This window comes from Lacerta agilis, chromosome 14 (genome assembly GCF_009819535.1).
Source record: "Lacerta agilis isolate rLacAgi1 chromosome 14, rLacAgi1.pri, whole genome shotgun sequence".
NCBI classification, from domain to species: domain Eukaryota; kingdom Metazoa; phylum Chordata; class Lepidosauria; order Squamata; family Lacertidae; genus Lacerta; species Lacerta agilis.
In genome coordinates, this window is record NC_046325.1 from 4,831,410 (window position 1) to 4,856,781 (window position 25,372).

General features: G+C 50.0%; 2 protein-coding genes and 7 non-coding genes across 9 annotated transcripts; 5 read left to right on the top strand and 4 right to left on the bottom strand.

Moving 5' to 3' along the window:
- The first annotated feature begins 315 nt into the window (after positions 1 to 315).
- On the top strand, positions 316 to 1,287 carry LOC117058874 (protein ANTAGONIST OF LIKE HETEROCHROMATIN PROTEIN 1-like). Its single transcript, XM_033170287.1, has one exon. The coding sequence runs from the start codon at positions 316 to 318 to the stop codon at positions 1,285 to 1,287; it is 972 nt and encodes a 323-aa protein (XP_033026178.1).
- A 3,626-nt stretch (positions 1,288 to 4,913) lies between these two features.
- Positions 4,914 to 10,349, bottom strand: HES7 (hes family bHLH transcription factor 7). The gene is made up of 4 exons (XM_033170289.1): positions 10,286 to 10,349; positions 7,047 to 7,142; positions 6,370 to 6,457; positions 4,914 to 5,317 (listed from the first exon to the last, which is right to left on the bottom strand). Exons 1-4 carry the CDS (start codon positions 10,316 to 10,318, stop codon positions 4,914 to 4,916), a joined length of 621 nt encoding a protein of 206 aa, XP_033026180.1. The 5' UTR covers positions 10,319 to 10,349.
- A 3,682-nt stretch (positions 10,350 to 14,031) lies between these two features.
- Positions 14,032 to 14,102, top strand: TRNAG-GCC. The gene has a single exon. It is a non-coding gene; the product is annotated as a tRNA-Gly (tRNA).
- A 283-nt stretch (positions 14,103 to 14,385) lies between these two features.
- Positions 14,386 to 14,456, bottom strand: TRNAG-GCC. The gene has a single exon. It is a non-coding gene; the product is annotated as a tRNA-Gly (tRNA).
- Positions 14,457 to 15,575: 1,119 nt separating this feature from the next.
- TRNAG-GCC lies at positions 15,576 to 15,646 on the top strand. Its single transcript has one exon. It is a non-coding gene; the product is annotated as a tRNA-Gly (tRNA).
- Positions 15,647 to 16,988: 1,342 nt separating this feature from the next.
- On the top strand, positions 16,989 to 17,059 carry TRNAG-GCC. The gene has a single exon. It is a non-coding gene; the product is annotated as a tRNA-Gly (tRNA).
- A 2,335-nt stretch (positions 17,060 to 19,394) lies between these two features.
- On the bottom strand, positions 19,395 to 19,466 carry TRNAG-UCC. Its single transcript has one exon. It is a non-coding gene; the product is annotated as a tRNA-Gly (tRNA).
- A 4,898-nt stretch (positions 19,467 to 24,364) lies between these two features.
- On the bottom strand, positions 24,365 to 24,435 carry TRNAG-GCC. The gene has a single exon. It is a non-coding gene; the product is annotated as a tRNA-Gly (tRNA).
- A 293-nt stretch (positions 24,436 to 24,728) lies between these two features.
- TRNAS-CGA lies at positions 24,729 to 24,810 on the top strand. Its single transcript has one exon. It is a non-coding gene; the product is annotated as a tRNA-Ser (tRNA).
- The last annotated feature ends 562 nt before the right edge of the window (positions 24,811 to 25,372 follow it).

A 25,372-nucleotide genomic window follows, 5' to 3' on the forward strand; every position in this document is an offset into this window, starting at 1 on the left:
AGAGCCAGCGGGGAAGCGTCCTCCGCAGCCGCCTCCCGGCGCCGCTGGGCGTTCCTGCACTCTCTGGGGGGGCAGCGAGGGGGAGAGGAGGAAGAGGAGGAAGAATCGGAGGAGGAAGAGGAGGAAGAGGACGAGGAGGAAGGAGGAGAGGAAGAGGTCTTGCTCCCCCGCCAAGCCGCCAGCGCCGGGCTGCGCCGCGGCGGGCACCTCCGCTCGGTGGAGAGGCGTTTCTGGGCCCGGCCACGGAGCACCGAGTGGTGGGACCACACTGTCCTGCAGACGTGGGACGACAGGCAATGGCTGCAGAACTTCCGCATGCGCAAGGCGACCTTCCTGGAGCTGTGCGCCCGCCTCTCGCCGGCCCTGCAGCGCCAGAAGACTCGGATGCGGGTGCCGCTGAGCGTGGAGAAGAGGGTGGCCATCGCCCTGTGGAAGCTGGCCACCTCCGTCTGCTACCGCGACGTGGGCAACCAGTTCGGCGTCGGCCGTTCCACCGCCGGCTCGGTGGTGCTGGAAGTGTGCCGCGCCATCCAGAGGGTGCTGATGCGCGCCACGGTGACCGTGGGCGGAAGCCTGGCGGCGATCCTGGCCGGGTTTGAGGAGATGGGCTTCCCCAACTGCGCCGGGGCGGTGGGCACCACACACATGCCCATCCTTTGCCCGCCAAACCAGGCAGCCGAGTACGTCAACTCCAAGGGTTACTATTCCATGGCCTTGCAAGCGCTGGTGGACCATCAGGGCAAGTTCACCCACCTGAGCGCCGGCTGGCCAGGGAAGACGCACGAAGCCAAGATCTTCAACAAGTCCACCTTGTTCAGCAAAGGGCAGGAAGGGACTCTCTTTGCCCTGGGCCCCACGGACATCAACGGGGTCTCTGTGCCCAGGGTCATCCTGGGCGGACCGGCCTACCCTCTCCTCCCGTGGCTGATGGTGCCCTACACAGAAGACCTGGACGGCGCCAAGGAGGCCTTCAACGCCACCTTGAGCCGGTGCCAGGAGCCCTTGGAGGAGGCGTTCAGCCGGCTGAAGGGCCGCTGGCGGTGCCTGACGGGCCGCAACGACTGCGCGGTGGAGAACCTGCCCCGCCTCATCTCGGCCTGCTGCGTCCTGCACAACATCTGCGAGGAGAAAGGCGAGGCCTACGAGGAGACGTGGGAGGCCGAGGCCAAGCAGCTGGCCGCCACCTTTGAGCAGCCGCTTCAGAGGCCGGACACTCGCATCAAGCCAGCGGCCAGGTCCGAGAGGGTCCGAGACGCCCTCTGCGCCTACATTGCCGGCACGGCGTGAAGGGGGAAGGGGAGGTCCTTTTCGGAGAACGTTCCGGCGGCCATTTTGAGGGCCGAAGGGAATCTTCGCTCCTGTGGACTACGAAGGCCTCTATCCTTGGCCTGGTCACCTCGGATGAAGCCCTGTTGGACCCAACAGGGTATACTTCTGAGGAGGCATGTACATAGGATTGCTTAGAGCAGGGGTCAGCAACCTTTTTCAGCCATGGGCTGGTCCACCGTCCCTCAGACCATGTGGTGGTCCGGACTATATATTTTTTTTGGGGGGGGGAGAACAAATTCCTCTGCCCCACAAATAATCCAGAGATGCATTTTAAATAAAAGGACACATTCTACTCATGTAAAAACACGCTGATTTCCGGACTGTCCACAGGCCGTATTTAGAAGGCGATTGGGCCGCATCCGGCCCCCGGGCAGGCCTTAGGTTGCCTACCGCTGGCTCAGAGAGCCTTGCGGTTGATTTTAGCATAAAATGTGAGAAAGGTTTGGGTGAGGTTGAACTTTCCTCCCTTGATATCCATGTGGGGGGAATTAGTTTTCCAAAAGCTTGGGCACCAGGGATGAAGTCACCGTTTGCCACCTCCTGAAAATATTACTTGTGTGGCAAATGTCCGTCCCCCCCAGATGCAAAGTTAACTGATTGCCAGTTGGCATTTTATAGGATCTTTGTTCCTCTGGGAAAGGTGGCAATTCCTCTGCCACCAGAATGGTTGGGTGAACTGGTCCTTGCCAAGCCTTTTTTTTTGGGGGGGGTTCCTCTGTAAAAATAGCAAACCCTGTGAAGACCAGAATGTTGACGTCTCCAGAAAAAAAACAAAAAAACCATGTTGTGTGGATTTGACCTTCCAGGAGCTCAGTTTTCAGACCAAGTGGTGTGGGGAGCCTGTCACACTCCAAATGGTCCTGGACTACAACTCCCATCATCCCTGACGGTCAGACACGCTGGTGGGCGGCTGGTGGGAGATGGAGTCCAACAACATCTGGAGAGCTGCAGGTTCGTCCTTGTGTGTCTGGGTGGGTGCGTTTCTGATTCCATGTTGTGTTGCTAACGCAGCTGTTCTTGTGTTTCCCTCTCTTCCTCCTAGAAAGGGGAGTCCCCAGAGCTCCCGCCAATACACTGTGTGGTATTTTGCTCGCCTAGGGTCCCTAGCCACTCGCCCCAGGAGAGCAGAGTAATGGGATATCACAAGGCTGATGCTGTCGTCAGGGTCAGGTGCGATTTCTCCTTAAAAAGGAAGTGGGCCGGGTCAATATCCCACCCGCCACCCCCAGCATAAACACACTTTTTCTTTTATAGGGTCTTCCTGAATTAAGATTCTGTCAGAATAGCAGCCCTTACAGGAACATTTGCTCTTTGATATATGTATGAGTAGTTGCAGTTACGCTGTTGTTGCTGTTGTTGTTGTTATTATTATTATTATTATTATTTTAAAAGATGCAAAATGGCTTTCTGGATTTACCGCTTCTTCTCGCAGGAATTGTGGAGGCAGGATACTGTTTTACCAGTTTACAAAGAGGAAGATGGGGATAATTTGTGCCCCTTTTGCCGTGAATTTGTGCCCCTTGCCGTGAATTTCTTCTCTCTACTTGCTGACACTCCCCTTCCAGGGGGGGATTAAACTGTTCCAGTTCCTGTATCCCTTTTCCCCACATCCCCATGATAAGAAGAATGGAATCCATTATGTCTCTCCCCCCCCCCCCCCCCCCGCAGCCCAGTTGATTTAATTCACACAGCATGTGCCAAGTGTGTGCGAGGGAGATGCGTGTTTGCAAACACACAAGGCTCCTCTGTGCTAAACTGCCCCACTCCAAAGCTTCACACTTGGGTGCCGACAGGTGAGCAGGTTTACATCCCTCCGGACTATAAGGAGGAGGCGAGCAGGATCTGAACCCAGGGCTTAACTCCCATTCCGGCCATCACAGCTACATTTACTTAGTAGGAATTTCCCCCCTCATGTACAAATCCTCTGGCAACCGCCGGTCCCCTTTACCTCCGTGGGAATGCGCATGATGTGCAAGTTGTTAATAATAATAAAAATGCAAATGAAGCTCTGGTAGTTTTTCCCCACTGATTTATTTTGGGCTCTCTGGACACATTTCTCGCAGTGCGGTCGTCGCTAGGTGGTTACATATCCACGATCCGGATTCAAAACAGGTCTGGGGTTTGCACGATGCGCCTGCTCGGTGGTGGGGGTGGGGTGGAAAGAGGTGACAGGAATTGGGAGGTGGGTTTAAATTCCCACAGCGGTGAGCTTGGCGTAATGCAAATATACAGTCACACACTTATTGAACGTGCATAATTTTTTTGAAAAAATAATAACGTAACGTCTTGGAAAGTTTTCTGGAGGACACTAGAAAGGAATGAGTACCACTACTCATGTTTTTAAAGGAAATACATTTTTATTACATGGTGCATATAGATTTCAACACAAGGAACGATTTAAACAAGCAACCCGAAACACCCCAATACAAGCCATAACTGAAGGAGGGGAGAAATATTATTTATTTATTATTATTATAATACCTGAAAGTTTGGAGAAAAAGGGGGGGAAAGAAAGATATTTTATTTTTTTAAACGAACCTCGTTTTGATTTCAAACAGGCATGTAATGAAACGTTTGCAAATAACACAGGCTTGGTAATCCAAGCGCACACTCAGCCACTCTGCGCACACATCCAAAAGCAAACAAGTCTTAAAATTCTACAGGAGAGGGGATGTTTATGCAGGTATGTGAAAATCAGATTTGCATATTACATTCAAAGACAATCCCTTCCACTCCATAGACCCTAATGGGGTGCGAACAGAGGTGGGAAACCTGTGACTCTGAGTGGGGCATGTGGTCTTGGTGATTGGAACTGGGGGTCCTGGAAGACCCCGGATTTCCCATTCATTCTGTAGATGCAGGGGCCACCATCGTTTGACAAAAGGCATCTTACCTACACAAGACAGCAATGTCTTACCTGTGCAAGACCAGGATGCGGAGAATTAAGCAAAGCATCCGATCAGCTCCTTTTGAGTCTTACCCGTTGGGTCACAACTTGCAAAAGACTTTCCTTAAACAGGCTCTTCCGCTTTAGCAGCTCAGCTCTAGAGCTGGGAGAAATCTGATGGGAGTCCCAACTTTTCCCACCGCAGAGCATCTCAGTGGCGGGAGAAGCCGCAGCCCTCAGACTTCTCCCTGCCCCTCAGCCCTCGAAAGAAGCAGAGGCATCCCACTCTGGAAATGAGCCGGCGTCGCTGCTTCCAAACCACTCTTCACTTACCTGCAAAGTCCTCTTGGGAGTCCCAATTTACAAACCGCTGGTTGTGGGTAACACACACACACACACACACACACGATGACCCTCTGGGTCCCTTCCAACTACGATTCTATGAAAACCCCCATTTCTAGATGTGTAGATGCTAGCAGAGTCACTAGGTGAAGCACCCAAGCTACTAGTCCCTAAGAAACCATCTCCCTTTCTCTACATTTGAGCCTGTGAGGTGACGTCTCCATCCCATCGTAAAGTCACCCGGCAGTTTGATCCCATCACAAAGGTTTTATTAGATATATAGATATATATTTATATATTTACATACATAATGTTTGGGGCAAGAGGGGTGGGGGGGGGCAGGAGTGTTTGTGCTCTAGGGCCAAGGCCGCCAGAAAGCCGGCGGAGGGGGCAGGATCCTCTTGGTCGAGGCGGCGTTGTCTCGGCTGTGTCTCTGTTGGCCCCCCAGTAGCCCGGCGCTGGAGCAAGCGGAGTCCGGGCTCCGCAAGGATTCGCTCAGCCCCTTCACGGGTGAGCAGAAGCCCTCGGGGGTCCGGGGAGGCGATTCCTCCAGCGAAGGGCTGGGAGAGAAGACGGCGAGGGTCCAGTCTTGGCTCTGGGGCTCCGGCTTGGAGGCCAGGTACAGGTGCAACGTGTCCAGCAGGTGGCTTTGGACGGACGGGTGGGTTTGCTGGATGAAGGCGGCCAGGCCCAGGAGACACTCCCGGAAGCCCATCATGTACCAGGTCTGGAGGGTCCCGTCTTCCGAGGGGTCAGCTCCTGGAGGGGCAGAATTGGCGAGCCAGGGAGAAGGCTGGTCACTCAAACCATAGGGAGGTGGGCCTCCACTGCCTCGCAGGGGGTCGGGCTAGATCTCAGCTCTGCGAGGCTGTGGTTCTAGAGTCCATAGAACCAGGGGGTGCTCAGTGTGGGGTGGAACATAAGCAGCCAAGTCCATCACTTCTTGTTTCCCTACAGTGGACGCAGACAGGGGGATGTTACTCCAGCCAGGAGGACTTCCTGTCACACCTGGTCTGGAGCTTCCTCCCCCTGCGTGTGACCAGGTAGATGGGCGTGGCACTGGGAGACCCCGTAAAAGGACCAGACACACAGCCACCTTCCTCTTTTGCTGCTCCCTTCTGATACTGGTGTATTTTGCTGTCTGCTGGCTCTCAGCCAGCAGCACACGGGCTCATTCCCATATGGGATGAAATCAAATTCTCTTCTGTAACTCCAAGCTAAAGCCTGCCTTCAGGGAACCTGCTGAGAACTGAATTTGAGTAAGCTTCTTGTCGTTACTTTTCAAAGAAGGTGCTTGTGCCTTTATTCTTTTCGAGAGAGAACAAAAGGGGAATTTGCCAGGAACAAACCCAATCTGGAAAAAGCTAGATTGGACTGCTTAAGTAAAGAGATTCAAACGAATCGACCAACTAGCTTCCTGCTATATACTGGGGAATGTTCTCTGCCACTGACTCACCAGCGTTGAGTGAAGAAGGATAATATTTAACCAATATATCCTCTCCTACTATCCGCAACATTGCAAACTCAGGAAGTGAGTGCAGCCCTCTGGGCCTCCCCACCTGGCCCTCGGGACTCTTAAGCTCCTCCCTCTCCCCAGGCCACACCCATCTCCGTCCCTCCTTGTCTGGATGGGTGTAGAAATTTCTGGCTTTGGCAAGGTGAGAATGGGGACTCCCCATGAATTGAAGAACAGGGAGCAACAAAGCATTTGAGCAACTCACAAACACTCGCACGGACCTGGCCTCCCCAGATCTCTCTAATATAGGTCCACAAACATCCCCCACGCCACCCACCATGCAGGTCATTTGTACCCTGGGTTTTAGCTGAGTTCATCTCCCGCAGGTATCCTACAGCAATCTCCAAGATCTCCGCTTTCTCCACCTTGGGGTTCTTCAGAGTCTGTAAAGAAAGAGGCCCGAGAAGAAGGTGGCTGAAGGGGAAACTTTTGCAGGGAACAGGCAGCGGCTGAGGGGCAGAGCAACGGACCAGCATGCTGACAGCCCCGGGTCCAGCCATCGGCAGGTCTAGGTAGGGCTGGGACTGTGAAGGACACCTGCCACGTGCAGATCCCTCTCACCGCGCCGCCGCCCCCCCACCGCCCAGGATCTACTGCTGCTAACCAGCCACAGGGATTTTGCAAATCATTGCGCAGTGCCAACTTACTCTCGGGGAACGTGGACAGGATAGACAAGACAGGAATAACTGTAGAGAATACCTGATCAAGTCCTCCGGGGCCACCTATTTCTCTGCCAATTCCTTTAAACCAAAGCCTTCCTTTTAGAGCAGAGTCATGTAGAGCAATAGCTCCACCTGCTGGCAGTTGAAGAAATAAATGCACAATCCACTTCAATGCACTTTAAGGGGGTTCAATGAACGCTAAGGCATCCTAAGAAAATCTGAAGGCCACAAAGTTAACGCAACGGGTCTGACACTATCCCAAATGGCAGGGGACTTGCAGGGGATGGGGAGTGGGGGGGTCCTCACTGACCTGGCTGTGGGTCCTCTGCAGAAGCAGCAAGCGCAGTTCCTCCAGGCTCCGGTTGATGCGGTCGCGGCGACGCTTCTCCGCCAGGGGCTTCAGCATCTGAATAGACAAACAATTGGGGGGGTTGACCCCTGGGGTGGGGTGGGCAGCTGCTTTGATAGATAGACACTGATACACTCCATTGCAGTGCAGGATCCTCCCTTTCCCATGAACAGGTTTTGCCAAGAAGTTTCTTAGATCTCCAAATGTACCCATCAACCACCCCACTTAAAAATAAAAATAAAAAGTTTTGTTGGGGGGGGCAGTGAAGACAATACAGAGCTGAACGGGGCCAATGGTCACCTTGTTCTTTGCCAGGCCCGTCTCCTCCCCTCCCCCCCTCGCCTTTCCCATTTTTGATGCTACAGCCCCCCCACCCCCTATGCCACTCCTTATCCCGCCAGGCAGGCAAAGCCAGGGCCGGATTTAGGTTTGATGAGGCCCTAAGCTGCTGAAGGTAACGGGGCCCTTTCTATGTCCAGCTGTCCTTTGTCAACAACAAATTGTCAGGTTTTTGTGTTGAATATATGCTATATGGTCATTTATGGACCTCATAGGTATCTCAAGCCATTTGCCCATGTTGCCACGCAACCAGTCCATGCAGAATGTAGGCACCCTATATATAGAAAGGAGCAAACCAGTGATATTTTAGGGAGCAGGCTAGCAGGCGGGGCCCATTACTTACATCAGACATAGGCAAACTCGGCCCTCCAGATGTTTTGGGACTACAACTCCCATCATCCCTGACCACTGGTCCTGTTAGCTAGGGATGATGGGAGTTGTAGTCCCAAAGCATCTGTCGGGCTGAGTTTGCCTATGCCTGATGTAAGTAATGGGCCCCGCCTGCTAGCCTGCTCCCTATGTAATGTAAGTAATCATAGGAGCCTACACAACACAAAACACTGTTGCTGTATGTAGGTTTTATTTGTTTGTTTGTTATCTTATATTTTGGAAATGTACATCCAGTACATCCAAGAGAGTGGGACCCTAAGCTATTGCTTGTTTAGCTTATATGTAAATCCGGCGCTGGGTGGAGCGAGTCCCCCTGGAAGGTAGCAGTTTTGCTGCCCCCTAGAGGCAGCGAGGCAAATAGCTGTTGGGGCGGCGCTGTGTTTTTCTGGGATGAATTGCTCTTCATTTCACAATAAATAAATAAAGGAACCAAACCCTGTAACCTTCTTCTTCTTCTTCTTCTTCTTCTTCTTCTTCTTCTTCTTCTTCTTCTAGTTTATCGCCGATTTAAAATTGTTGAATGTTTTAAATAGTTGTTCTCGCCCATAATTAAGATTGTTTTATTCCACTTTGAGGTGGATTTGTTTTGTTTGCCTGTTTGCGTGTCGAGCATCGGAGCATTAATGTGAAATCCGTTGTTCTTTATCTGGGGGCGGGGGGGGGTCTAAAACGCATCTGCGGCTTCCTTGATATCCTGCCCATCACAGCTGCCTCCTCCCCAGGCCAGGCATCTTCTGCAAAAACCACTAGATAGGGAAAACACTTCCTCCTTCAGCTGAGCCCCCCCCCGCTCCTACTTGAAAACCGCCCCCTCCCCAAATGCCCAGGAAGCAATTCCCATAAAGCCCCCTCCCTCCCGCTTCCCCTGGTAAAATGGGAGGGGCCTGGAGCACCCAGGAGTCGTTTCTGCCTGGAAGAATTTGCGGCTTCTTTGCTTGTTGCAAAATCGCTTTCCTCGCGCGCGCGCCCCCCCCCCGCCCACCTTCAATTCTCCCTTAATCCAACCAGCCCCAAACTGCACCCACACATCCTTAGCACCAGATCAAAAACCCGCCAGGCCTTTAGAGACAGCATTAAGAAAAGTTTGCAATATTGCGTGTGAAATTATTTCGCCCAGAAAATAAAAGAATATCATCATCATTATTTCGCAGGTCCTTCCCAGAATTCTGCAACTCCTTTTGGCACAACCACGCACCGAACAGGCAAAAAAAAAAATACCCCCTCCTCCAATATATATTCACACGTTACTTTGTTTCAGAGCATCACTTGTTGTTGTTGTTGTTTGTTAATTATTGCGATGATCGTCTGTGCGCCTGTATGTTTTCCGTAGCTAATACCGGCTGACTCAGCGCCCTGGCACAAGATATAAGCTTCTGAGGGTTGCAGCGAACGTTAGTCCTACTCAAGAGTATACCCATTAGAAATTAAGAGCACGGTGAGCTTAGCTCCGTTCGTTTCAGTGGGTCTACTCCCAGTGTGTGTGTGCAGTATTGTGGCGCGCGAGTCCCTCGTGCAAGAAGAAAGGGGGGGGTGTAATCTGCGCTGCTGCAAAACTGATATAGTCATTCATTCATTCATTCATTCATTCATTCTATTCTGCCCCCCCCCCAGCAACAAAACAACAGAAACAAATTCAAAACATTACATGTCAAACATTTAAAGACAATCACATCTCACAGCTAAATAAATTCATGGTTGCCAAGATCAAAAACACACCCAAGTGCCTGGATGGAGAGGGGTTTGTTCATTTTTAATCCTCCCCCCAAAGTCCACCATGCAGAGACAGGCGCCCCTCGCTCTCCAGGGGAGGGCAGAGGGCGAGTTCTTCCGGGGGGGGGGTAGCCAAGGCGCAAGGCGGTGCCCTCCAGAAAGTGTGGGGCTCCACGGCTCCCATCACCCCCGATCCCGAATGCCGTCCCCTCTCCTTCCCTGATCTGCACGCAGCACTTGCGCAAGAGATGCGCCCATCTCCGCACACCTCCCTCCCGAAAAGACCACACAGAGCAAGCCAGCAGCGCACTTCTGTGGCTAAGGAGCCGGTCCTCCCTTTCCTGGGTGGGAAAGATCTGCGTCCCCCCACCCCACCCCCGGGTAATTCCCGAAGTGTGGCCAATAGTCAGGCCTGGTGGGAGCCGGCGGGGTGCAGCAGCAGCAGCGCCTGGCGAGCCTGGATGGCGGTTTGTAGGACGAGGAACCGGGTTCAAATCCTCCCACTCAGCCACCGGGTGACCCTGGATGTCGGTGGCACCCGGCCAGCCCTACCTACCTCGCAGGGTTGTTGTGGAGACAAAATGGAGAGGACCACACTGAGCTCCTTGAAGGATAGCTAGATAGATAGATCCACTTTCTCTGGATCACTCCTCCATACACAGCCACCCTCTTAGCTGTCTACGCTGAGCCCCCCCCTCCCCCAGCCCCTGCCCCCCACTTTCCTTCCCCTGATGCAGCCCATATACAGGTACCTTTCTCACCCCTCCTGGCTCAGAGCTCTCCGTAGTCACCATCGCCTCCGGGCTCTCTCCTGGCAAGCCTGCCTTTCCCCCCGGGGACGCTGGTCAAAGTGAGCAAAACCCCGTGCGACCCCCGCCCTCCTTTCCCTCCGCCTTCTCCTTTAATGACCCTTCAGGCGCAGCCCACATCTGGGGGCGCGGGGGAGTGAATTAATTGGCTCTGTCCCTTTCAGCAGCGCGCGCGCACGCACACACACACACACACCATGGGTGTGAAATGGGGGGGGGGGACCCAAATGTTAAAAAACTTTCACAAGTAGTCAATACCTCCTTCCCCAAAATACTGGAAGGCACCGTCATCAGATTGCTTTGCTTGGCTCAGAGTGGGTTGCAATAAAATGCATGCCATCTTTTTTAAAAAAATATATAAAATTATACTTTTCAAGTTTATACACTTCACTAATTTTACAGTCATTTTGACATTTCCAAACTTGACTTCCTTCCTCCTCTTTCTACGGCTCCTTAAATTTATTGTTAATATATCCTGCATATCCAAATTAACTTAATTTGCTCATTTATTCATCTTCTTTAAATATGCAGGTTGTTACAATAATCCTGCCAATGTTTTAATCTGCTTACATGGGTGTCATCTTTGATTATCTACCCCCCCCCGCCCCGATTTTCAGTTACGGGTGGTGCTGGGTTTGGGGGGGTTCGTTTTAAGCAAAAGGAAGGGGGAAAGAACCCAGAGTTTCTGCGATCCGAGCTTTCTTGCTCGGTTGTGTCTGGCGTATCTTGCAAAAGGGAGTTGTAGGTAGCCGTGTTGGTCTGCCATAGTCAAAACAAAACAAAATGAAATGAAATAAAAAATTCTTCCAGTAGCACCTTAGAGACCAACTAAGTTTGTTCTTGGTATGAGCTTTCGTGTGCATGCACACTTCTTCAGATACAAAAGGGAGAGAGAGTTAATACTGAATGTTTTTGCCTTTTGATTCTGAAATGAAAAAGCCGGTGGTTTTGTGTGTCATGCATGTGTGAAATGATTCCTTGCCAATGTGCTCTAACCCCCCCTCCCTCGTGCCTTTAAATACCTGCATTGCAGGGGGTTGGACTAGATGACCCTTGGGGGTCCCTTCCAATTCTACAATTATATGATTCTTTTTTTAAAAAACACCCAGTTAAGCTTTTCCCTTTATGGTGTCTCTTCCATGCCTTTTTTTGGGGGGGGGGTAGGATCCTGCCAGTCGATTCCCCCTGTTGGGAAGCTGCAAGCTGATAAAAGGCCCCTGAAGAAGAAAAGGCCTCATATTCTGAGAAAACAGCTAGTTGGAATCAGAGCCAAGGCTCACCTGCCTGCACTGCTGTTTGAAGCATAGAATCGTAGAATTGTCGAGTTGGAAGGGACCCGAGGGTCATCTAGTCCAACCCCCTGTTATGCAGGAATCTCAGCTAAGACATCCATGACAGATGGCCATCCGACCTCTGCTTAAAAACCTCCAAGGAAGGAGAGACCACAATAGGAGACAGTCAATGTCATGTAGATAGTCTCTGAGCACGTGCGGAGTGCTTCCTTTGGGGGAAAGGGGGCCTTTGACTAGAGTAGAGCTGCGGGGGCGATGAGGGTGGGGGACGTTTGAGCCCCGGCACCTCGTATTAAGCCCATTAATTAAGCAGGAGTGGGAAATGTTAACCGAGACTAGTGAATGTGTGTGGGGGGGGGGTGAGCTAGGGGGAAGTAGGAGCAACGCCAGCTGTGGGGGAAAGTCATTACCCCCCCTCCAAATCTCCCCACCCCACCCCACACATCAGGAACTGTGAAAGTCTGCCAAATGGGGAACAGTAAAAATAGGCCCTGAAATTTGGTGTGAAAGCAGAGAGACGCAGGAGGGGTCAAAAAGTGGCAAAAGGGGTTTATTTTTCAAGGGAAGGAAGAAATACCCATGTCTGTTAGACTACACTGTCCAAAGCACTTAGCACCCACTCCAACACTTCACAACAACCCTGTGAGGTAGGCACTTCTGTATGTTTGTGTGTGAGAGGGCGCTAATAAATTCTGGATGCTCACCTGTGATTACTGCATCGCAGGGGTTGGGCTAGATCAGTGTTTTTCAACCACTGTTCAGCGGCACACTAGTGTGCCGCGAGATGTTGCCTGGTGTGCCGTGGGAAAAATTTGTTTATTTGATTCCTATTCAAGAGAATTACTTTATATATAGTCAATATAGGCACAGAGTTAATTTTTTTAACATTTTCTAATGGTGGTGTGCCTCGTGATTTTTTTCATGAAACAAGTGTGCCTTTGCCCAAAAAAGGTTGAAAAACACTGGGCTAGATGACTCGGGGGGTCCTTTCCAGCTTAACAATTCTACCTTTCGACAATGAAGTGGTGGGAAGAAGGGGTTCACACAATTAATGGAAATTGGGAAAGGGTTTGCCAATTTGTGTGTGTTGTTTTGTATTGTATGATTGTATTGTATGACGGGCGCAAATGCCGAATAAACACCTATCTGTGTGTTGGGAACAGGGCCGGATTTAGGTTTGATGAGGCCCTAAGCTACTGAAGGTAATGGGGCCCTTTATATGTCCAGCTGTCCTTTGTCAACAACAAATTGTTGCTGTTTTTTGTGTTGAATATATGGTATATGTGGTAATTTGTGGACCTACATCATAGGTGCCTACACAACACAAAACACTGTTGCTGTATGCAGGTTTTATTTTGTTTGTTTTTTTATCTTATATTTAGGAAAGCTACATCCAGTTTTTTTTTCCTTTGGGGGGGGGCCAAGAGAGTGGGGCCCTAAGCCTATAGCAGCTTGTTTAACTTATAGCTCTGGCGGAAGGGGGGGGGGATATATAGGTACGATCTCTCTCCTCCAGTTGCAAGATCCTTTTCATTCAGGACAGAAGCAAGAAGGAGGATGGCTGCCTTCGATTTTAGCGTTTCAAATTCCTGACAAATCCCTTAGCAATCCTAGTTCCCAGTCCCCTGAAAGCCCCGCAAAGAGAAAGGGCTGCAGGGGGGGCTATGGTGAATTATACTGCCCCACCTGGTCTTTCATAATGAGTTTATAGCTGGCTGGCTGGAGTGGAGAGGAAGGAATCGGAATTCTTCTCACCTCCCGGCTGAAACGTCCCAGGGTCCCATTTGGGTCCCTGGTTTATGGGCCTTGAGCTGCAAAGCTCCCGTCTCCGGACCAAACTCCCAGAAACACTAGGGACCACCCCCTGCTCTCCTCAGGGGGCGGAAGTGTGTTTATTTATTTATTGTACTTCTTACTGCAATCACGTCCTCCCACCTTCTTCTCCCAAGCCTGACGTGGTTATTCCTCTCCCCCTCCTCATTTTAACCCCCACGCAACAACAACCCTGCGAGGTAGGTTAGGCTGAGAGGCAGTGGCGAAGCTCCATGGTCGAGTTGAGATGGTGGTTTGTTTGTTTGTTTTAAAAACAAAACACAAAAACCGGCGCTTTAACCACTATATCCCACTGCTAAAAAGATGAGGCGTTGGGCCTGGATTTTTAATGATTGCCCCGGGTGCAACTTCCACTTTCTCTTACTTTTTCCTTTCCTTTTGGAATCTGAGGGACTCTGCACTTTCAACCTACTAGCGTTAGTATCAATATCTTTTCCCGTTCTGCTCCACCTCCCACCCAATTTTGCAAGTGAATTGCAAGGAGCCTCTTGCAAATGGAGGAAGAGGAATGGAAGACAGCGACCGAGAGGAGCGGATGCAAAAACGAAGCGGAGAGCAGGGCTTCGTAAGGAAGCATTGGTGGTTCAGTGGTAGAATTCTCGCCTGCCACGCGGGAGGCCCGGGTTCGATTCCCGGCCAATGCAACTTGACTTTTTCTTTTTTTTTCGCCTTTTCTTTCTTTGCTGACTTGAACGTAGAATAAATATAAATTATCTCAAACAGGTAGTTTTAAAAGGATTTTTTTTTTTCAACTTAATCACCTTACTTCTGCAAACAGACACAAAGAGAATGGCCGCCGGGTCAATAAAGTTAATAAAATAAAAAATAAAAAAGCATGTGAGGCGGGGGAGAAACATTAGGTGTAGTGAAGACTGGGGAGAAGTATCTTTCTGGACCCATTAAACGTGAGGAAAACAAAACATGCGTTGCATTGGCCGGGAATCGAACCCGGGCCTCCCGCGTGGCAGGCGAGAATTCTACCACTGAACCACCAATGCGCCTTTGGGAACAGCTGGATGGGTCCTTTGATGAAGGAACATTCCCAGCGTTTGGCGGTGATGCTGTACAAATATGTTCTAAAAAGCAAGCAGGTTTTACCTTCCTGAGATGGGGTTTGTTTTATTTATTAATTTACCGGTCTATACAGAGGGATGTTTCGGAGGGTCGCAAATGCGGCGCTTACGAATAATAAGCCATAATCAAAATCAGACCTAATCGAAGTCAGACCCATTGAAACAAATGGGTTTAAAGCAATTTAAAAGTCCTTGCTTTTTTAATGGTCCCAACTCGGAGCTGGGTCTCATCCTACCTCTCCCATCAGAACTGGGTTTTATTAAACAGCGCGGTTTCCAACGTTAAAAATACAAAAAAGGAATACACAAAATCCATAATCGAACCAACAACTCAGACACATTTAAAAGACCATGGGAGCACTTTTTACGCTGAACGCCCCCACTGATATTGCGAGTATTGTAATATTCTATCTATGATGTAAAAACAAACAACTACTGTAAATCCGATTTGCTGCTGATGAGAGAAGAACAGAGTGCCTCTGAGCATGTGCAGAGTACACCACACATGCGCTCCACGTTCGATTCTTTTGTTTCTCGGAATGCCTGCCCCCCTCCCCCCTCCCCCTGTTTATGACACCACCACCCCTGTGGGAGATTTTTGGCAGGCGCCCGGGGTGTGACGGCTCGTGTGGCCTCCAGGCCCATCAAAGAGCAGGCGAAGCCCAGGAGGTCATTGACACCTTGGCGTGTGGAAGGGTTTCCCACGGTCTCCCCCCTCCACTCACACATCCCCCAATCCAGAAGGAAAAGTGAAGAAAATCTCTCTGCGTTTGGATTAGCGTGGAGCAAGCTCAGTGCCTGGTGCTGGAGACACGTGCTGGAGGCTGGCTGAATGCAAGGCGAGAGTGCCTTTGAGGGTGTGCAGAGTGCCTCCAACTTCCCCCAGCTCATCTGAAGTTGGCTTTTTTCAGTACGGGGGTGTGGAAGAGCATGAGTTCCAGGCCCGGCCCATGAGTTTTTATTTCGGGAACCAACAGCTTGCGGAGGAGGGAATAATATGAAAATTGTATATAAAGACAGATGCACAAATTGCGCCCAGCAGATGCATTGGTGGTTCAGTGGTAGAATTCTCGCCTGCCACGCGGGAGGCCCGGGTTCGATTCCCGGCCAATGCAACAGTGTTTTTGTTTTGATTTATTTATATGCTTTCTTCATCTTCATTTATTGGTTTATTACAACCTTCACACATCCAGAAGTTGCCCGATTCAATGCCCATGGGCTAGACCTGAAGGTTTAAGTGGAGACAACTCTCTGGGTTTATATCCACCTAACTAACTCAGAGTAGACCCACTGAAATTAACGCACCTAACTTACTCCCGTCCATACATTTCGACGGGTCTAACTTTGAATATGACTAACACCTATATCGGGTTGCCGGGAGCGGCCCATTTTGCAGATACAGATGTTTCTGTGCGTGCAAACAAAGCGATCTTCTTTTTAAATTAAAAACTGCTTTTAGTCCGGCCTCCGCCGCATCCACATATTGGAAGATTCCATACCCCTTGACCCGATCCGAATAAAAATGGATCGGATGAGGTGCACAGCCGCTGTGTGGGGTGGTGGCGAGAGGGGCACCTTTTGCCCAAACCAGAAGTATGGTTTCTCGTTTGAAAAGATCCCTTTAAGCCAGGCATCCCCCAACTCGGCCCTCCAGATGTTTTGGGACTACAACTCCCATCATCCCTAGCTAACAGGACCAGCGGTCAGGGATGATGGGAATTGTAGTCCAGAAAAAGCTGGAGAGCCGAGTTGGGGGGGGGGGTGCCTGCCCATACAAAGAGAAAACCCTAAATCGAGGGAGTGGACAGGGTTGTTAATTAGGGAAGGGGGGGAGGAGCAAGGCAGGCTGGTGTTATCCTTCCGTCTCTCCGCGGCCCCCCCCCCAGCTGCCTTCTGTTGTACCCTCTCCACCTCCCCGCCCGCCCGCCCCGCTTTACGAGCCTGGGAAAGTCTTCCACACGCCGAGGTGTCAATTGCCTCCCACGCCCCTCCTGCCCTTTGATCCGCCTCCCTAGCGCCACTTGTGGATCCCCGCCCCCCCCCCTCCCGCAGAGGTGTCAAATGGCACCTCTCGCCAAACCGGCGGCCCACGAGCCTTCGCACCTCCGGGCACCTGCCGGAGACCCCCGAGGCGCAGCAGGCGGAGAGATAGATCGATCTGCATAGTTAAACCCGCAGGGTGTCTATCTGCCCCTCCTCCTAACTGGGGAGCGTTTGTTAGATGCAGGTGCCAAGCTCCCCAGCGCTTCGAGTTCCACGTGTGGCAAAACTGAAAAAGAAGCGCAAGCGGTAGATAAGCGCTTTGAAGAATTGCAACCCCGCACTCCCAACGAAGGCGGTTGAAAAATGGAAAAGAAAAAAAAGGCGTTGCACCGGCAATAAAATGGTTAAGAGTCAATCCTGACTTGCGCTACTGCTGCAAGAATCTCAAGGGGCGAAATCCAGATGTTATTCGTAGCATTGGTGGTTCAGTGGTAGAATTCTCGCCTGCCACGCGGGAGGCCCGGGTTCGATTCCCGGCCAATGCAACTTGACTTTTTGGTTTAATTTTCTCACTCTGTGTACTGTATAAGATGGGCAGACCAACACGGCTACCTACCTGTATAAGAATGGTTGAACTTTTTAGTTTGGGAGCCACTTCAAATGAACACCCGAATTGCCTTCTCTCCCTCTCACCACCCACGTAACCTAAAGGAGCTTTCAAATATGGGAGCATGGAAAGAATCCAGCCTCAACTCCTGAACCCTGTACACGCCCAGAAGTGGCTCCCATTGGATTCAATGGGCCTTTTCCCAAATAGGATGACAGCCAATATCGCTCAGGTTTTCACTGACAAAATAAATCAGGGGAAAGTGAGGAAGGGGGAGGTTTGGCAGGGAACTGGAAGCAGGGTGTCAAATCCAGACTTCCCAAGTGCAGGGAAGATTTGAGGCACCGCCTGGGCGTTCGTTTTTCAAGATTGTGCAAGATTCGTGTGCGTGGCGCAGTTATGATTTTCTGCAAAAAAGCTTTGCCTCGATTGGATGCGAGGTTTGGGGAGGGGGTGCATTCCACCCCGATCACCGTTGCCCCGCCCCGTTTTAAGCAGGAATGCAATATACAGTATTGCCACGTCGCGTGTTCCTAAACATTCATCGCCTCTTCCCTTTTATTCCGTGGGAACAAGATCTAGCTTCAAAGGCCGGGCTATTCATAGTCACACCTTCTTTTTCGGGGGTGGCGGGTGGGAGTGGGGAGTTTCACAGCTCCGGACTCCAAAGAGCGCCACCCCCACCCCATTTGACGTGGCTCAGCAAATGGGGCCATTGGGGGCACCTGCAGCGCGCCGAGGACCACCGAGGGGGCGCTGTGAGTTCCTCCCACCCTGGAGGGTGGCGGAGATTAGGAGGTCTGGAAAGCTGCTGTGTCTAGAATAACCTAGAATCATAGAATTGTAGAGATGGAAGGAAGGGACCACGAGGGCAATCTAGTCCAACCCTGTGCGACGCTGGAATCTTTTGCCCAAGGTGGGGCTCGAACTGACGACCCTAAGATTAAAAGTCTCATGCACCACCAGCTTGGAGCCACAAACTAACGTGGTCATTAGAAGGCAGAGGGCCAAGGCATTTGCTCAATAATTACAAACAAAATTGCTGTGCCACGTTATTTTTCACTTGATGGGGAAAACTAGGGCCACCCCACTGTGTGGGGGGGAGGGGGAGACATCCTGGAACACTGTATGCCTGCTGACCAATATTCGCTTTGATTTGCAAAGGGTTACTGATATGAGAGATGATATTATGTGTGCTTTTTCTGCATGTGCTGTAGACTAGAGGGAAGGGAGGGGCAGATGGGGCTCATCCACCTGGGAAGGTAGCCCACCTAGGAGAAGGAAAACTGCTCCTAAACCTCTGTTGCCTTGTGGGATATTTTCAGGAGAAGAAAATGCTAAGGAGTAAAAACCCTACACAAATCAGGAATGGAGTCCCTAAGGCAGTTGGACTGCACCTTGTAGGCTTCTTGCTGGCAACTCCTGCAGCCAAGCTGGTGCCAAACGTCTTGCTCTGCTTTCCTTCGGACCATGTCAGCCAAGCCGAGAGGGGGGTCTTGTCATCTGGGCTGCCCAGGACCTCCAGACACACTGCCCAGGCTTGTGCCGTGGGGAGATCACTTTGGTGTTGCTGAAACAGCAGTTTGATTTCACTCCTGGAGACACACCCCTTGTCTCTCCAGACAAATAGATGCCTGCATATTATGTGCCACACTTTGCAAAGTGTAAAAAGGGCAGGTCTCTGCCCTGAGGACCTTACAAACTGAAATTTGGCTTGTACTGGAGGAAGGGAAAAACTAGGGAGCGGCATAAATTTATTTACATGTATTTAGGTTAGGTCACAGAACAATAGGGAAAGGGAGTTGGGGGCTCTCCTTTGCCTCTAGATTGGTAACTTCAGTGCGTGCCAGAATTCAGGGGCAGAAACACTTCTGCATACCAGTGTCTGGAAGGCAGAGGTGGGCTGAGTGCTCTTATGCTCGGATCCTGCTTACAAGATTCCGACAGGTTCTGGTTGGCCACAGTGAGAAGAGGCTGTGTGGGCCTGCTTTGGCTTGATCCAGTAGGCTCTCCTTCTATTCAAAACTATACATTTAAAGCAGACACACCCCAAGAATGCTGGGAACTGTAGTTTACCCCTTCACAGAACTACAACTCCCAGCACCCTTAACAAACTACAGTTCCCAGGATTCTTTGAGGGAAAGTCTTGTCCTTTAAATCTACAGGAGGTAACACAGTCTCAGGCAAGGGGGCACTCCCAGCCCCTCACAGAAATTGGGCATGGGAGCTTATTTCCCCCCGCAAAGCATTAACCCTTTGCCAAAAAGCTAGTCTGCGTTGGCCGGGAATCGAACCCGGGTCAACTGCTTGGAAGGCAGCTATGCTCACCACTATACCACCAACGCTGGCGACTGAAGCTGCCTCCAGCATCACCTTGGCTGGGAACTTCTCCAGAAACATCTGGCACTCCCTGTAGCGTCGGAGGCAGATTTCCTCCCTGATCTAGCAAGGCTGCTCTTAGCTTCTTGGAAAACTGGCTCTGCAGTACTGTACCATGGTTTCTGAAATGCTGAAACCGGTAGGGCTGGGGCAGGGCCGGCCCACCTGTGAGACAAGCTGAGACAACCGCCTCGGGCGGCAGGATCCCCAGGGGCAGCAGATCTGGCCTCCAAGTTCCTGAAGTTAGATCTTCACTCCCTCCCTTCTTTCCTAGCCAGTGTTGCAGTTTGCCTCAGGTGTCAGAATATCTTGGCCCAGGCCTGGTCTGGGGGCAGCTCCAAAATGTCCCTTTTGTCACATGAATTTTCATCTATTTTCTATTGCTCCCTCCCTCCAGCACTTCAGTTCTAAACAAATAGGTCCTGGAGCTCAAAGCCCCATGCTTGCCAATGTGGAAGCCTTTCTTCCTAATATTGAACACACTTGGGGGTGGGATTGACTGTGACTACGCATGGTGATAGGAAAACACTCTGCACATGCTTAAAAAGCTCTCTCCCTCTCGCCATTGCTTCACCTGAGTGAAACCTATGATTGAAAACAGCTTCTATAACTATTAAGTCCGGATTCCACGCTGTAGCCTCAGAGGCAGATTCCTCTCCCAGGAACTGTACTTTGCTTCTCACAGAGCTACAATTCCTAGCGCTCTTAAGAAACCATGTTTCCCAGGATTCTTTGGGAGAAAGCCATGCTCTTTCAAACGTATGGGGTGTATGAGTTGTGGGGGTGTCGATTTGTCCTAGAAGTAGCCTTAACGGTGGTCGGGTGGTGGTCCAAATCTGGAGGAATAACAAGAAGTTGGAAATGAGGGCACTTTAGTTCGCACCACTTACTTGATCTGGTTCGCCTGTCATGGCAGCCTCCGTAACCCCTAAGGATTCTGGGAGTTTCTGCTCACAGGGCAATTCTTTGCAAAAGAAAGATGGCTGTGAAGTTTGTGTGAGCATACCAGGGAGATCGAAAATATCCCACCTGTTGTGTAGAATCATAGAATCATAGAATCATAGAGTTGGAGGAGACCACAAGGGCCATCCAGTCCAACCCCCTGCCAAGCAGGAAACACCATCAAATCATTCCTGACAGACATGGCTGTCAAGCCTCCGCTTAAAGATCTCCGAAGAAGGAGACTCCACCACACTCCTTGGCAGCAAATTCCACTGTCCAACAGCTCTCACTGTCAGGAAGTTCTTCCTAATGTTTAGGTGGAATCTTCTTTCTTATAGTTTGAATCCATTGCCCCGTGTCCGCTTCTCTGGAGCAGCAGAAAACAACCTTTCTCCCTCCTCTAGATGACATCCTTTTATATATTTGAACATGGCTATCATATCACCCCTTAACCTTTTCTTCTCCAGGCTAAACATACCCAGCTCCCTAAGCCGTTCCTCATAAGGCATCGTTTCCAGGCCTTGGACCATTTTGGTTGCCCTCCTCTGGACACGTTCCAGCTTGTCAGTATCCTCCTTGAACTGTGGTGCCCAGAACTGGACACAGTATTCCAGGTGAGGTCTGACCAGAGCAGAATATAGTGGTACTATTACTTCCCTTGATCTAGATGCTATACTCCTATTGATGCAGCCCAGAGGATGCACCACGGAGATGCAATTTTTACTTTTTGTTTCTAGCCCTTGTGTGGATCTTTTTTTTGGGGGGGAAGCAAATGCCCTGAGGCACCTCCTTGTTATCCATCAGTGAGGAGAAATGCAGGTTTTCAGGGGCACCCAAGCAAAGAAGGGATCAGTAGCTGGAGACACCAGGGGATTAGCGGAGCAGCTACGCGTGCCTAATGAAAATGAGGGGTGGGTTGCATCCCCCGTGAAGGGACCCTCGCCTGGGACAAAGGCACCAGGGACAAAGGCCTCCACCCACCCGGCGTTATTGCTCAGGGCCCTGAACAAAGGCTGCTTTCGGCCCAGCTCCCAGGTGCTGGCAGTGAAGCCTGCGCTGGGTGCGAGAGCCATCAGGGGTTTAATTAAAAGGAAGGGGGGCAGCCCCATTAAGAGTTCCTCTCCGGGGGTCTCCGTTGGGGCTCAACGGGGGAATCGGCACACAACGCAGGCCTGTCCTTGAGTCGCCACCCGAGGCCTGGCTCCTCACCCGAGGCCTTTGCTGCCAAGCCAGGGCGACAGACCTCACATGGATCAGGCTACCTATCTTGTCGTTCAGTCGTGTCCGACTCTTCGTGACCCCATGGACCGGAGCAGGCCAGGCACGCCTATCCTTCACTGCCTCTCGCAATTTGGCCAAACTCATGTTCGTAGCTTCGAGAACACTGTCCAAGCATCTCATCCTCTGCCGTCCCCTTCTCCTTGTGCCCTCCATCTTTCCCAACATCAGGGTCTTTTCTAGGGAGTCTTCTCTTCTCATGAGGTGGCCAAAGTATTGGAGCCTCAGCTTCAGGATCTGCCCTTCCAGTGAGCACTCAGGGCTGATTTCTTTAAGGATGGATTGGTTTGATCTTCTTGCAGTCCATGGGACTCTCAGGAGTCTCCTCCAGCGCCATAATTCAAAAGCATCAATTCTTCGGCGATCAGTCTTCTTTATGGTCCATCTTTCTAGAAGATCAGTCTTCTTTATGGTCCATACCTATCTAGGTATGTATAACAACAACAACAACAACAACAACAACAACAACAACAACAACAATTTTGTTCTTTATATGCTGCCCATCTTGCCCCAGCCACTCTGGACAGCTCCCAACAAAATATGAAAAACACAATAAAACATCAAATATCAAAAACTTCCCTATACTGCCTTCAGATGTCTTCGAAACGTCAAATAGTTGTTTATTTCATTGACATGACATCTAATAGTAATAATTTTATCTATCTATCCGTCTATATATCTATCTGTCTGTCTGTCTGTCTGTCTATCTACCTGCCTGTCAAAGGCTGCGTGTACGGCCTTTGTTCTGAAGGTGCTTTAAAGGTATAACATCTGTAAAGCACATTCAGAATGCCATTCCCCCCCCCTCAGAGAATTCGAGGCACTATAGCCCTCCCATCAGATGTCAAGGAAATAAACAACGATCTGCCTTTCAATATTCTGTTGGGAGCTGCCCAGAGTTTACAAACTACTTGCAGAAACAACAAAAAGAAATGGCAGGATTTGAATAAACTTTCACAACTTCATGGACTTTAAACATAGAAGATGACAATGTGACAACATTTAATAGTATATATACATGAAGAACACAACATATAACGTAACAAACCAGGAGGGGAAGTTGAGGGGAGGATAGTAAATGTAAAAGGAAGGCAGGATTGAAAATGGTATGTGATATTTGGATTTTGTAACTACAAAACCTATATATATATATATATATATATATATATATATATATATATATATTCATATATGTGTGTGTGTGTGTGTGTGTGTGTGTGAAATAATGGGCTTTAAAGGCATAGTGCACAGAGCATTTCTTTCTTCCTTCCTTCCTTCCTTCTTACGCGCCACAAGCAAAATGTGTGCTGGATTTCAGTATTTGTGCCTGTGCTCCTGCAGATTAGGCCCCCTCATCCTGGTGTGCTCTCCCCAATGTTTTAGATTGCAAATCCCATCAGCCCCAGCCAGCACATAAAGCGCAGAGTGCCCCTAAACATGCACAAAGTGCCTTTCTGTCACACCGCTACGTTGGCTGAGGGTCAATAGGATAGGACAGAAGTTCCACTATGGTTCTGCCACACCAGATCTGCTGCCATCACCATGAAGGATGATGTACTGGCATGACTCCCTGGATAGGCCATCAGGTGAATTTGCCAGTCTGGTTGCTGCGCCATCATAAGGCTGGCATATCCCTCATCCAGCAAGATTTTTGGTTAATCTGGGATTAGGAGGGAAGAGCTTTCAAGGTGTCCTTTATGAGGCTGAGTTGTATCTAGGCATGGATGATTCTTCTTTTAAAAATTGGGCAGATCCTCTAAATTTCTAAGTCAGCCTTCACCACCCTGGTGCCCTCAGGACATTTTGGCCTATTATTCTGGCAAGTGTTGATGGAGTTGTACGTAGTCCAAAATGTCCAGAGGGCACCAGGTTGGCGAAGACTGTTCGAGTTTTAGGATGCAGCATTAATACATAAAACTACAGTGAATGTGAAAATTCAGTCTACAAAAGTATATAAAGTAGATGGAATAAATGAGCGAATTAAGTTAATTTGGATATGCAGGGGATATTAAAAATAAATTTAAGGAACCGCAGAAAGGGGGAAGGAAGTCAAGCTTTGAAATGTTAAAATGATTGCAAATTAGTGAAATGTATAAACCTGAAAAGCATAAATTAAAAATTAAAAAGAAATGAAAATTCCATTTGCGCCTAAGAAGTCCCTTAACACGGCCTCTCAGACCTACTGATTTTCAATTGAATTCATGAATCCACTTGCAACATATAGTCCCTGTCTCAACCAAGTCATCCATATGAAAAAAATATACCACAGTCTAGCAGATGTGTTCTGAGTACCTTTGCTGTCCGAACAAAATTAAATAATGCAAATCAGAGTGATGGGGGATACAGCAAAGGTTCTGGCAACAAGAGTCTAGTTCTCATTGAGGACATAAACCTGTGCTTTCTGGTTTGGATAAGTTTCCGACTGGCCTCACATAAATGAAAGCAGTTCTGTACCAAAATTTTAGAAAGGTTGGAAATTTGCCTTGCACCGAGTCAGGCCAATGGCATATCGAGTCAGTATACCCTACTCTGGCTGGCAGGATTTCAGAAAAGGAGTTTCTTTGGAGATGCTGGGAACTGAACCTGCGACCTTTTGCAAACGAAGCATGTGTCTCCTACAACCCTCTCCCAAAAACATAGGTTTTGCATTGGCCGGGAATCGAACCCGGGCCTCCCGCGTGGCAGGCGAGAATTCTACCACTGAACCACCAATGCAAGCATAGCCACTTTTGCAAGCAATTCTTTGCATGTTGAAAACTTTGCAAGGTTTTTGGGGTTTTTTTTTGTGTGCGTGTATATCTAGCCTGGGCTTTTTCCTGGAACTTGCTTGTTTCCTGGGCGGTGATATTATTCTGTGTGGAGGGGGTGGGGGGAGAGAGATCGGAGCGCGGAGAGAAAGAGCCATTCAGGCGCACAATCCCCACCTGCAGCCCAGATACAAGTTGCGTATTTCGGGGAGAAGTTTCCCTGAGCAGAAGAGAGATGTGTTCAGACTTGCAACCCGGGTGGCTGTGATGGCCGAGTGGTTAAGGCGTTGGACTCGAAATCCAATAGGGTTTCCCTGCGCAGGTTCGAATCCTGCTCACAGCGCAAGGCCAGTCTTTTCCCAGCAAGCTTTCGTTTTGTCTCTCCAGCTGACCCTTTTTAGCTCACGATGTCTCACTTTCTCTCTATCTCGCGCACAGCTCCATTGCTTCTCTGCTTCGGACGCGGAAGTGACATCGCGCAGAAGCGGCTGTTGTCAGCCTGAGCCGAGTTGAATGAATGATCTGATCTTCCCCCCTTTCTCACATTCCAGATGTTAGAAGGCAGCAACGCATTCACAAATCTGGCGCGATGATGCACAAGTCTGATCTTGGATCGGTTTCACAGGAAGTGCATCTTCTTCCCAGCCGATAAGCTCTGGGCTGTTTTCACCCTGCGGGTTTCTATAAATAAATCCGCAGTTTCAAATAACAACAATGAGTCCTGCATTTTATCATCAAACAGCAGCACGCGCCTCTTTCATTGGTAAAACGCCTCTTTCCAGAAGGTGTGGGCTGCTTGTCGTTACTGCGTGGCAAGAGAAATGCACTCTGCACATGCTCAGATTCAGCCTCCTCTCGGAATTTTAGGGGCAGTTTGGGACTGGCGTGGGAACTGAACCTTGATC

What these genes read in the sequence shown, in the direction of transcription:
- LOC117058874 (XM_033170287.1), top strand. Translation starts at nt 316, where the DNA reads ATGCGCAAGGCGACCTTCCTGGAGCTGTGCGCCCGCCTCTCGCCGGCC.
- HES7 (XM_033170289.1), bottom strand. Translation starts at nt 10,318, where the DNA reads ATGGTGACTACGGAGAGCTCTGAGCCAGGAGGG. An exon ending in AGAGCTCTGAGCCAGGAGGG is followed by an intron (nt 7,143 to 10,285) that starts GTGAGAAAGGTA and finishes TTGTCTATTCAG; the next exon opens with ATGCTGAAGCCCCTGGCGGA. An exon ending in GAACTCAGCTAAAACCCAGG is followed by an intron (nt 5,318 to 6,369) that starts GTACAAATGACC and finishes CTGCCCCTCCAG; the next exon opens with GAGCTGACCCCTCGGAAGAC.